Source organism: Nematolebias whitei, chromosome 21, assembly GCF_014905685.2.
Source record: "Nematolebias whitei isolate Nwh7 chromosome 21, NemWhi1, whole genome shotgun sequence".
NCBI lineage: Eukaryota > Metazoa > Chordata > Actinopteri > Cyprinodontiformes > Rivulidae > Nematolebias > Nematolebias whitei.
This window is the reverse complement of record NC_056518.1, coordinates 28644046-28656270: the sequence shown is the minus strand read 5'-3', so window position 1 is coordinate 28656270 and position 12225 is coordinate 28644046. Positions and strand designations below refer to the sequence as shown.

General features: G+C 42.6%; 2 protein-coding genes across 2 annotated transcripts in view; both read left to right on the top strand.

The window, feature by feature from the left end:
• Positions 1–4489, top strand: part of LOC119427392 (disheveled-associated activator of morphogenesis 1) — a 15342-nt gene extending 10853 nt beyond the window's left edge. The window contains exons 17-26 of the mRNA XM_037694998.1: positions 322–416; positions 1587–1671; positions 1820–1926; positions 2574–2662; positions 2756–2924; positions 3083–3190; positions 3286–3346; positions 3430–3564; positions 3745–3915; positions 3990–4489. Coding sequence (XP_037550926.1) covers positions 322–416; positions 1587–1671; positions 1820–1926; positions 2574–2662; positions 2756–2924; positions 3083–3190; positions 3286–3346; positions 3430–3564; positions 3745–3915; positions 3990–4193 — 1224 coding nt within the window. The 3' untranslated portion in view covers positions 4194–4489. The remainder of the gene's footprint in view (positions 1–321; positions 417–1586; positions 1672–1819; positions 1927–2573; positions 2663–2755; positions 2925–3082; positions 3191–3285; positions 3347–3429; positions 3565–3744; positions 3916–3989) is intronic.
• A 1924-nt stretch (positions 4490–6413) lies between these two features.
• Positions 6414–12225, top strand: part of LOC119427210 (mitogen-activated protein kinase kinase kinase 7) — a 6829-nt gene continuing 1017 nt past the window's right edge. The window contains exons 1-12 of the mRNA XM_037694790.1: positions 6414–6433; positions 6723–6924; positions 7024–7134; positions 8411–8476; positions 8550–8595; positions 8682–8820; positions 9413–9537; positions 9756–9884; positions 10034–10164; positions 10328–10412; positions 11574–11701; positions 11789–11912. Of these exons, the coding sequence (XP_037550718.1) occupies positions 6414–6433; positions 6723–6924; positions 7024–7134; positions 8411–8476; positions 8550–8595; positions 8682–8820; positions 9413–9537; positions 9756–9884; positions 10034–10164; positions 10328–10412; positions 11574–11701; positions 11789–11912 (1306 nt within the window). The remainder of the gene's footprint in view (positions 6434–6722; positions 6925–7023; positions 7135–8410; positions 8477–8549; positions 8596–8681; positions 8821–9412; positions 9538–9755; positions 9885–10033; positions 10165–10327; positions 10413–11573; positions 11702–11788; positions 11913–12225) is intronic.

Genomic DNA, 12225 nt, shown 5'->3' with positions numbered 1-12225 from the left:
GGGGTCACACCAGGTATGAAAGCAAAGGTTCACATACTTTTGAAACTCACAGATATGTCATATAGGATCATTTTACTCAATAAATAAATGACAAAGTATAATATTTTGTCTCGTTTGTTTAACTGGGTTCTCTTCATCTACTTTTAGGACTTGTGTAAAACTCTGATGATGTTTTAGGTCAAATTTATGCAGAAATATAGAAAATTATAAACGCTTTACAAACTGGTAAACAGTTTGAGGTGGTAAAGATGTGATGAAAGTTGTCACTTTAGAGTTGTGCTGGTAGGTTTTACAGTTGTGTGTGTGTGTGTATCTGTACAGAAGGAAACTGGGGAGGACATGACTGTTAAGAAAGCGAAGGAGCTGTCAGTGATTGATGGCCGCCGAGCTCATAACTGTAGCATCTTGTTGTCACGGTCAGTCTCTGAAGCTGGTTCTGAGTACGACTGTAGTTCTTTAACTGTGTTTCACCGTCTGCAGTGTGAGTCTTAACTGTACAACACTGTCTGCTGTGTGTTTTAACTGTAAGAGGCTCATTGTCTGTAGTAGGGCTGAACGGTTTTTGGAAAACATTCTAATTGCGATTTTATTTTTTACATCAATATTTTGATTTAATATGCAATTATTTTCCAACGTCTTCTTCTCATGTATTTTTCATTGAACACACACAATAAATTAATCTGTTTCAGTTGCAAAAAAACTCCACTGTTTTCAGCTCCGCTACAAATCTGTTCCTGCATTTTTCTTTTCTATAGCTCCGGGATAGCAACTTGGCTAAAATGTGTGTGCAAAGGCATTCTGTACTGTTTATCCATTGTGTTTACCAAAGCCGTAAATCCAGGCTTGGTCACAATATTAATGGGCATCATGTCTTTCGCTATGAACTCCGTTATTGCTCGAGTTATTTCCACATGCCGTTTCGAGTTATGTTCATACGGAGTAATACCTTTGAACAGTTCGGTCAGTGATCCCTGTCGGCTGCTACTTTGCTTACTTTAAGTTGAAGCACTGGTCGTTGGCATTCTAGTCATGAAACTATCGTAAATGGATTTATTTGTGGTGTTTTTAAGTGTTGATAAAGATTAGTGATGTTACCTCGAGAGGTAGCAACAGCAGCAAGGCAGGTTCTGAATCTGCACAACACGTTATTGCACAGAGTCTTCTTTGTTATAGCCAAAATAATTCCAAACAACGGACGTGCCGCCCCTCTTTGGTACCAAACTTTCAGATGTATCAGCTTCTGTCGATCCTGACGCCACTGTGCAACCGGTTAAAACGCAGTGGTGACTTCTCCCGCTCCCTGCTCTGCTCCGCTCACTCGAGTCACGTAACCAGATCACGTAGTCAAGTTGCAGCCTTTGCGATTAGAAAATCTGTTTTATCATATTGCGATATTATTGCAAATGCAATTAATTGTTCAGCCCTAGTCTGCAGTGTGTTTGTGTAACCGTACGGTGCTCACTGTCAGCAGTGTGTGTGGTTAATTATACAAGACTCACTGTCTGCACTTCAGTGTGTGCAAACTCAGAACTTTGTGATTTTAAAAGTCCTGTGTGACCTAAGATACAAATGTTGTTGTGCGACAGACTGAAGATGACCAATGAGGAGATCTGTAACGCCATCCTGACCATGGATGAACACGAGGAGCTGCCCAAAGACATGCTGGAGCAGGTAACAAACACAACACAGGACATGGGTGGAGCATGTTGAGGTGAAACTCCAGTTCTGTCTCTTGATATTTTTTTACGTTGACACTAAAACGTCACGTTTCTTTTAGGCCAACAAACCACATGAACAGTTGTCTAATGTTGTGTTTTAGCTCTTAAAGTTTGTTCCTGAGAAGAGTGACATTGAGCTTTTAGAGGAGCACAAACACGAGCTGGAACGCATGGCTATAGTTGACCGCTTCCTGTACGACATGAGCAGGTACACAGCAAAGCACACAACTCCAAACGTAAAGTGAAAGCTATAATCCTAATCTGCTGCCAGATTCTTATCTTCTTCCAGTCTCCTGGAAACATATAAAACTTTTACAAAAACCAGATCCAGCAGGTTTTTAAAACAGAACCCAACGTGTGAAGGCTGAAACACACTACAGACAGTAGGGGGGTCAGGAGGTCAGACAGAAGGTCCAGGCTGTTTGAAATGTTCTGGGACAAAGACTTCTCTGAGGGTTGACCAGATGGCAGATGAGAAAGTGGGACCGAATAATTCTCCAGATGTTCCAGGAGTGAAGAGATACCTGGCATGTCAGCTGGTTCTGGGACCAGATCCTGTAGGACGTCAGCTGATCCTGGTTTGGAACGAGATGGGGCGTCAGCTGGTCCTAAAATGAGACCAGTTTGGGCATCAGCTTATTTTGGAACAAGACAAGGTGGTGTGTCAGCTGGTTTTGGACTGGAACTGGGTTTGGTTGGACAGATGCAGGATCTGGTATTCAGAAACAAAAAAAAACTGTATTACCTTATTTTAAGGAACCAGTTTAGTTCATAAAGTTAGGAAAACCCAGTAGTGTTCACTAGATGTTGATCCAGATGTTCTTGAGTCCTCTCAGCATTCTGTCCTTTTTCCAGAATCAACCACTACCAACAGAGACTGCAGACTCTCTACTTCAAGAAGAAGTTTAATGACCGAGTGGGTGAGGTCAAACCTAGAATCAGAGGTACGGGTTCAGTTCCAGACACCCAGGGATCCATCGAAGCAACATTACTGTAGGTTCCTCCTCACGTTCCTCCTCGTGCTCCTCTGCTTTCAGCTCTCAGTCTCGCGTCCAAGGAGGTGGTCCAGAGTCAAGCGCTCCATCAGCTCCTCCAGGTGGTTCTGGCCTTTGGAAACTACATGAACAAAGGTCAACGAGGAAACGCTTACGGGTTCAGAGTGTCCAGCCTCAACAAGATAGCCGACACCAAGTCTAGCAACGACAGGTACGATGGGATCCTGCTGACATTCGTTGACCCTTGTGGTTGAAGTGATGTGGACCTTGGTCTTCTCAGCCTGTCATGGTTTTGTAGACCTGAATCTCAGCTCAATGTGGTTTACAGTAGATCACCTGATCCAGGTAATGGACTCTTATTGTTTGTAGGAACGTCACTCTGCTGCACTACTTGATCTCTGTGCTGGAGAAGAAGTTCCCTAAAGCTGCTGCCTTCAGCGAGGAGCTGCAGAACGTCCCAGAAGCTTCTAAAGTCAAGTAAGACGGAGCACAAACAGTTTAACCAGGATAATTTTTTTGTTTATCCTGTGATTTAATCGTGTTGATGAATCGAAGTGTGTCCGTCTCTGCAGTATGACCGAGCTCGAGAAGGAGATTGGCGTTCTCAGGTCCGGACTGAAGAGCATCGAGGCGGTGAGCACGCTCAGAAAAGCTTTAGGAACCGACTGAAACACTGAGGTTACGTTACACGTGTGCGTTTCTGTGCACGTCTGCAGGAGCTGCAGTACCAGCAGGCCCAGTCCTCTCAGCGTCCCATCGACAAGTTTGTCCCCGTCGTGAGTCAGTTCATCACTGTGGCGTCCTTCAGCTTCTCTGAGGTGGAGGACTCGCTGCAAGAAGCCAAAGACCTGGTGAGTTCCTCGCCCTAACGAGGTGGGTTTACTGGGAAGCTTCTCGCTCGATCCAGTTCTTCTTCACCTTTTCCTTCCAAGCAGCCAGAATTTGAGCAATCTTAATAAAACGTTCTTCTTTTGAGCTTTTCTTTGGACTTCAGCTATTTTTTTCTACTCATTCCTGGTTCTCTGCTGAAGTTTTCAAAGGCGCTGAGACATTTCGGAGAAGAAACGTCCAACCCGCAACCGGACGACTTCTTCGGCATCTTCAGCACTTTCCTCACGATGTCCTCAGAGGTCCGGCAGGACAACGAGGACATGGTCCGGCGGCGGGAGGAGGAGGAGAAACGTACGCTCATGGAGGCTCAGGTCAGAACCCTTAAGTTCTTTGAAGACAACCCGAGCACCTCCTGTGGTCCTGATCTCCGTGCTTCTGCCTGCAGATGAGGAAGGAACGAGAGCAGAGGGTGAGGAAGGCCATGGTGGATGACGAAGAGGAGGGTGGAGAGTTTGACGACCTGGTGTCCGCCCTGCGCTCAGGCGAAGTGTTTGAGAGTATGTCCGGACTGAGCAACAGGAAGCAGCGCAGACAAAAAGAGGTCAACAGCAGCCGAGAAAGACAGCCGAGGAAACTGAACCAGTACTAGGACAGATCAAAAAACTGAACCAGTACTATGACAGATCAAAAAACTGAACCAGTACTAGGACAGATCAAAAAACTGAACCAGTACTGGGATGGTCTTTGAAGCGGAACCAATTCACAACAGCTCAATGGGACTGAAACAGCCGGGAAACCAAACCTCATCATATAAGCTAAGTCACAGTATGTCCAGTAGAAACACTAAATTTACAAAAACTGGAAGTTTTTGGGACCTGAGAGCAGATTTATACAAAGTATTTGAACTTAAATGTGGAACTTTTATTGTGTAACAGCTCAGAAACTAAAACCAGGAGAATAAAGCTGAACTTTAGTTTGGTGTTCAGGAGCCATCTGACATGATTCCAGTTAGCTGTTGGTCAGCGAACGCTGTAGGAAGTTGTTTCCTTTAGTTTCTAGTCATTTCCTATAGTTTTCCTTGAATTCCTGTTTATGTTGTTGTTTTTTCTTGTTTTCTTTCTATCTGTTTTTATTTATTTTTATCTGTTTTCTGTTTCTGTTGTCTTTTTGTGTATTGTATTGTTTCCTGTCATGTCACGTGTCCAGTTTCATTACTTTTTGTCTGTCTAAACAGATCTCACTCGTAAATGAGTCTTCTAGGCTCAATGTGACTTATCTGTCTAAATAAAGGTTGAATGAATTAATTTACTTTTGTTTCTTGTTGTTTTATTGTCCATTTCCTGTAGTTTGTTTAGTTGTTTCTTGTCTTTCCTGTTGTTTTCTTTTTTCCTGTTTCTTGCATGTTTTCTGTCATTTTTGTCTATTCTATTGTTTTTTTTTTTTTAAAACAACTTTATTAAACTTTTCAACATACAGAACAAAGGAACACAAGAACAGAATAACAAATGGCAATCTCAAATTACAATGATACATATAAACATGTAAAAATATCTTCTGTCATACCTCCTAAGGTCAACATGTGCTTAAACAATTTAACATATTAAACATCATAAATTTAAGTTTAAGTAATATTATTATTATCATCAGAGAATTAGCTAATAATATGATAAAAGTAAAATCAAAATACAGAACTATTTATCTAATATTCTACATAATTACTATGTTTTCAGTTTATGTTGTCTTCTCGTGTGCTGTTGTTTTTCCTGTTTTTTTTTTTTTGTTTGTTTCCTATTGTTTTCTTTTACAGCTTCCTGTTTGTTCTTGCAGTTCCCGTTTGTGCAGTTTGATGGTTCCGTTATTCTCACAGAAAAATAAAACCTGAGCAACTTCCTGTATGTAAACAGGAAACTGCTCAGAACTGTTTGGATGAAAACTCCCACACATTGGTAGAAAACAGAGCTGAAATGTTTCTGGTACATCCAGAACAGTGACCTGACACACAAAAACCCCTCACTGCCAACAAAGTTCAACTTCAGATGAAACGTAAACAGTAAATCCTTCACCTGGTGGTTTTTATATTCTCACACCTGCACAGGTCAAGCTCATCCATCAGTTAATTTTGGTAGCACTTTATTAGAAAAATCACAAGAATCTGGGATGAACGCAACATTTATCTATCCAGTCAGTGTTAAAATCATATTTAAAACCTGAAGTATTTCTGCAGTTTTGTTTCTGTCTTTTGCAACAACAACCCAACCTTGTTTCAGTTTGGTGGAAACAAAACTTCAGTTTCTAGAAACAAACTGTAAACTTGCCAAGTGGAACATCCATCTGTCTTTATTATTGTAAAATAAATACACATTAAATCTGTATTGCTGTTGATAAAACTCATTTTAAACCACTTTGTTAAAGTCAAAAAGTGATTTAAAAATAAAGACAAAGCAATAAAAGCAAGCTTTATTCCTATGAATACAACCAGGTGTTTAAAGAAATGATGAATATTTCGGCGTGATGGTTTTCTAGCCTTTTATTTTGAAAAACAGAATTGTAATTGTGTATATTTGAACTAAATAAACAGTGTTTATGAATGTATTCACACCTTTATTTTCACTTCAGATGATTTCTGGGATTAAAAACAATAAAAAAATATTAAATTTACTCTTGTTTTTGCTTACTCAGCCGACTCCTGAATACAAATGGTTGAATTGGAATTTAGTGTCAGAGTAAAGAGAGCTAAAACAAAACCATGCCACAGTTTTCAGATTTTAATTTGTAATTTATTTTTTATTATTTACAACTTTTTTTTTGGCCTGTCACATGAAATCCCAGTAAAATACTTTGAAGTTTGTGGTTGTAACTAAGACAAAACATGGCAAAAGTCATGACAGTGTATATTTTATATTCAATATTATTTCTTATGTTATTATTATAATATTAATATAATATTATGTTCTTATTTTTTCCATTCTATTCTGTTCATCAAACTCCTGGGTGCTGAAGGTTCTGCAGAGCTCGGTTGTTTTTGGCGCCCCCTGCTGGAAACTTATTACAACAATGATATGATGCGTTCAAGAGCTAAAATTAAATCGCGTAAATTAAACAATCGCAGTGAAGCGATTTCTAACGTGGTCTTGATGATTAATACGCGCGGGTATGTAAGATGTGCGTGAGCGTGAAGGGCTGGCGCCGCTCTTCCGCCGCGGCGATGCGTTCACGTGCGCTCGGATGTTAAGGAATCGCTGCAGAACGCCACTTCCTCAATCAGTCCTCGTCCTCGGCAAATTTTGTTCTTTAAGATCAGCAGCCGAGCGGCTCCGGGTTTCGGTTCGGGAACTATGGTGTTCGAGGACATTCAGTACGATGACATCCAGTTCGAGGCGGTAAGTTCAGTGCACGAGCAGAGTAACTGGGCCGAGGTCCGGACCAGAGGAGCAGGACCATGTCCTTCCTCAGGGCTCACGTCCTGTTTGTTTGTCCAGGCTGTCGGCAGAGGGACGTTTGGAGTTGTGTTCAAGGCGGTTTGGAATGGAAAAGATGTGGCCATCAAGACCATCGAGAGCGACGCGGAGAGGAACGCCTTCCTGGTGGAGGTGAGGACTTCCCAGGGCCGAGGACTGGGTCAACTCAGAACCGAACCTATCAGGGTTCATATCTGATCTCAGGTCCACAGAAACATAAAACATGTGATGCAAACTGTTAGACCTGAGAGGATAAACTGGTTCCAGGTCCATCCATCAGCTGCAGAGCCTCAGCAGCAGCACCCTCAGTGGGTCTCTGCATCAGTCTCTCGTGGTTGTGGAGGACTTTTGGCCCACGCTTCTTTACATTATTGAGGTTTCTACTCATCTCCCTGATGGTCCCACCATTGCATTTCAGTCAGGTTGAGGTTCTGGACTCTGACTGAAAGGTTGCAGCACCTTGGTTCTGTTCTCTCTGACCCGTTCTTTTGTAGATCAGCTGCTGTGTTTGGGATCATGGTTCTGTTGGACCCAGTTCAGTCCAAGCTTCAGCTGTTGGACAGATATGGACTCATTTGAGTTCAGAATCTTTTTGTCTACAGAGGAGTTCCTGGTCCACTCAGTGACTGACAGGTGTCCAAACCATCATTCCTCCACCACTGTGCTGACAGCTGGGAGGAGCTGTTTGCTGCAGTGCATTCTGGGTAAACATCTGTCTTCTGGTCCAGAAGTCGTGTGGTTCCTTCAGATGAAACTTTCCTAACCTAAGTCGTGCTGCCATGTGTTTTTAGAGAGGTCATGACCTTTGACCTGATAACTGAGGCCTGTAGAGTGAGATGGAGCTCATTTCCCGAGCATTGCACAGTCTGACCTTTAGGGTGAATTTACTGCCTTAAATGTTTTCCACGTGTGAATAATCTTTCTCTGTGTAGTGTAATGGACTCCAAATGACCTTTGACCCTTCCTATATTGATGGGCAGCAACAGCTGCTTCTCTAAGATCATTGCTGATGTCTTTCCACCTTGGCGCTGTGTTAACACACCTGTACGCTCCAGGTCAGAGATGGTCCCACTGATGAAGATCAGTTGATCAGCAGCTTCTGATCCTGTGGAAGCGGCGAGGCTGGAACCGGTTTTTCACCCTCAGCTTCAACGTTTTGTTTTCGTTTTATATAAAAAAAAAAAAAAAACACAACTCGGTGGAATCTGTTGTGTTTTTATTCACTTGAGATCAGACTTGAAGCACTTTGGAACCTGGTGAAGACCAGATCATGTTCGTCATGTTGGAGTTTTATTCTCCAGATGTAACGTGCTGATTCAGGGAAAACACAGATGTGGCTCTGACAGGAAGTTCAGGTTTACTTGATCCAGATCAACACATCCTAACTCAACTCTGTTTGTGTGTGCAGCTCCGGCAGCTGTCGCGGGTCAGTCATCCCAACATCGTGAAGCTGTACGGCTCCTGTGACGACCCGGTGAGTACTCGACCCCGGACCTGTCGGCTGATGTTGGACAGTGAGTCTGAACGTGCACTCTTTGTGTTGCCAGGTGTGTCTGGTCATGGAGTACGCAGAGTGTGGCTCTTTGTACAACCGTAAGTGTCCTCATGTCGTCTCATTGATGGTGTTGATCAGTCGTGAGTCATCGAAGGAACAGCTTCAGTCTCCTGTTGTGTGTCAGTTCTACACAGCGCCGACCCGCTGCCCCACTACACGGCTGCACACGCCATGAGCTGGTGTCTGCAGTGCGCGGACGGCGTGGCTTATCTGCACGCCATGAAGCCGAAGGCTTTGATCCACAGAGACCTCAAACCGCCAAAGTAAGAGCGCTGTCGCGTCACCTGCACAGGTTGTGTGTCCGTCTAGTTGTCGGTCAGTTTTCTGTGTCGTAGGTTTGTGTTTTTCTAACATGAGTATGGGTTTGTGTAACACACTGAAGGTCAGCTTTATTTGGTTGTAGGTGTGTGGTTTTCTGTCTTAGGCCTTTATTTTAGTGATGTAGGTGTGTGTGCTTTTAGGTTGTGCGTTAGGTCGGTCTTTTTCTGTCTTGTCTGAGCTTTGGTCCACTAGGTTTGATATTTTTGTGTCTTAGTTCTGTGTTTTAATGTCAAGGGCTGAGTCTTGGTGTTGTAGGTTTTAGTTTTTGTGTCCTAGGTCCTTATTTTTGTGTCTTTGGTCTGTGTTTGTGTTGTAGGTCTTTGTGTTTTAGGTGTGTGTTTTTCTGACAGGTCAGTGATTGTGTATTGTAGGTCAGTATTTTTGTACTGATGGTCAGCGTTTTTGTATTGTAGGATAGAGTTTTTGTATTGTAGGTGTGTTTTTGCGTTTTAGGACAGTGTTTTTGTGTCATAGCTCAGTGTTTTTGTGTTGCAGCTCTGTGAACTTGTGTGTGTGTGTCTCTGGTTGTGTCAGTCTGCTGCTCGTAGCTCGAGGAACTGTTCTGAAGATCTGTGACTTTGGAACAGCGTGCGACATCCACACCTGCATGACCAACAACAAAGGCAGCGCTGCCTGGATGGCTCCGGAGGTCTTTGAAGGTTCGTTCTCCTTTTGCTCTTCATGTGTTTGGTGTTGCATTCACTGACTTCAAGTGTAATCAGAAAACTCACTCACGGCTGCAGCTCCTTCTCTATTTGTACGCTGCTGCTTTTTCACTTGCATCCCTGCTTGTTTCAGCTCCCAGCATTCTTTTCTGTCGCCTCCCAGTGTCACCTGAGCTCCACCTTGACTCTTTCTGTCGTGTATAAATCTTCAGGCAGTAACTACAGCGAGAAGTGTGACGTTTTCAGCTGGAGCATCATCCTGTGGGAGGTCCTCACACGAAGGAAGCCGTTTGAAGAGATCGGCGGCTCGGCGTTCTGCATTATGTGGGCTGTGCACAGCGGTGAGACGCAGAACATCAAAACTTGTAGAGCTCCAAACCCACTACTGATTCTCAGGATGTCTCAGGTCCAGTAGGATCTGACCTCCTTGAGTCTGCAGATTGTCCTGCAGCTTTGTCCTCAAACTGAACAACAGATTACTGTCACACAGGTACTCGCCCTCCTTTGATTAGAGACCTTCCAGAACCCATTGAGACTCTGATGACCCGCTGCTGGGACAAAGAACCCAGCCGGAGACCATCCATGATGGAGGTCCGGGACACCATGAGCCACCTGATGAAGGTACTGTCCCGCCTACATTTTCTGCTACACCCCCAGATAGAGACCAATCAGTTATGACAAAACAGCAAACTCTGCCACTTTACCCGTAAAACAAACTTTATTTAACCTGATGTCCCTAAACGCCTCACACACACATGCTGACTGAGTTGTGTGTGTGTTCAAGTATTTTCCAGGCTCTGATGAACGTCTCAGTCTTTCTCACCAAACTTCATCCAACAGAAGCAGCTCTTCATCAGCAACAAGTTCAGGTAACTAACTAACTAACTTACTGACTGACTGACTAACTAACACTCCTTAGGTACCTTACTCACCCTGGTAACTGAGTAACTAACTCTCTTTGGTAAATAACTTGTTGAGTAACACACTTTTCTCAGTTAATCAACTTTCTGTAGGTAATTAACTCATCTCTGATAGTCATCTCTTCTTGGTAACTAATCTGGTTGGGTAACTGTCCTCAGATAACTTGCATTGCTCGGGTAAAAAACAATCCACAGAAAGATAACTAACGCTTAACAGATAACTATCTCTATATGGGCAACTAACTCTTTTTGATTTGGGTAACTAACCTTCCAAAGCTAACTCACTCCTATCAAGTAACTGACTTGCCACAGTAACTAATTGTATACAGTAACCAGCTCTATACGATAACTAACTCTCCACAGTAACTCACGACAGAAACTAACTCTACAGTAACTAACACTATACAGTAATTAACACTCTACAGTAACTAACTAAAGTAACTAACTTGCTACAGTAACTCTCTACAGTAATTACCTCTTTACAGTAATCAACTCTCCATAGTAACTAACTCTTCTCAGGTAACAAATGCTCAGTAGATAACTAGTTCTCCTAGACTACTGGTAACCTACATTTCTTGGGTAACTAACTTTCCTCAGATAACTATCTTTTGTTGAGTAACTAATTCTCTGCAGTAACCAATTTTCCTTGTGTAACTAACTTTTGTTGAGTATTACACATTTTTCTCGAATGTAACTTTCAGCTGGTAACTAATTCTACTCTGATAGTCAACTTTTCTTGGTAACTAGTTTTGTTTTGTAACTAATTGTCATCAGGTAACTAACTCTTCTCTGGTGACTGATGCTCCACAAATAACTAGCTCTTTTTCTGTTAACTTACTCTCTTTGAGTAACTAACTTTCCTCAAATAACTAACTCCTGCTGGGTAACTAAATCTCCACAGTAACTAATTCTGCTCAGGTAACTAGGTTTTCTTTGTTAACTAACTCTTGTTATTTATCTTTTGGATAACTCCACGAATAACAGGTGGCCACGTCAGCTGAACTCGGATCATAAAACTCATTTTATTAAGACGTGAATGTTAAGTTTTGTGAACTCTGACTGTCTGTCAGCTTCATCGGACTCATCACCGTGTTGTTGCTCCGTCTGCAGGCTCCTGTGCTGATGGCACCATCGACAGTTACCATGACGACGACATGCAACACAGAACCTCGGCTGACAGCGAAGAAACTCTGCAGAACTCTGAGACTAGAATCCCACTGCAGGTCAAACCCTCCAAGGTAACGCAGCAGTACGCCTAAAGTAGTACAGTCTCCACACACTTGGACTAAGTTGATCCAACAAAACCTTCTGATTTCCTCCACTAGAACCCTGCACAGCGGTCAAGTTTGTCCAGGTCGTCCAGTGCGGACAGCCAAAGCCCCACCCACTCCAGCAGCTCCGTCAACACCTGCAGCCAATCAGAGCTGAGGATGACTCCAAGTTCTACAGGTGAGATGAGGTTCATGTCAAACAGGTGTGAACTTCCTTCATATTTTACTTTAGTTAAATCCAGTTAATTTCAATTCAAATTATAATCTAGTTCAGTCCAGTCATATTATAATCCATTTCAGTCATATTATAATCCAGTTCTGTAGTTTATAATCCAGTTCGTAAGATTATAATCCAGTTCAGTTCAATTCAAATTATATTCTAGTTCAGTTCAGTCAGATTAAAATCCAGTTAAATCGTATTATAATCCAGTTCAGTCTGATTTTTAATCCTTTTCAGTCATATTGTAATCCTTTTCAGTCATATTGTAATC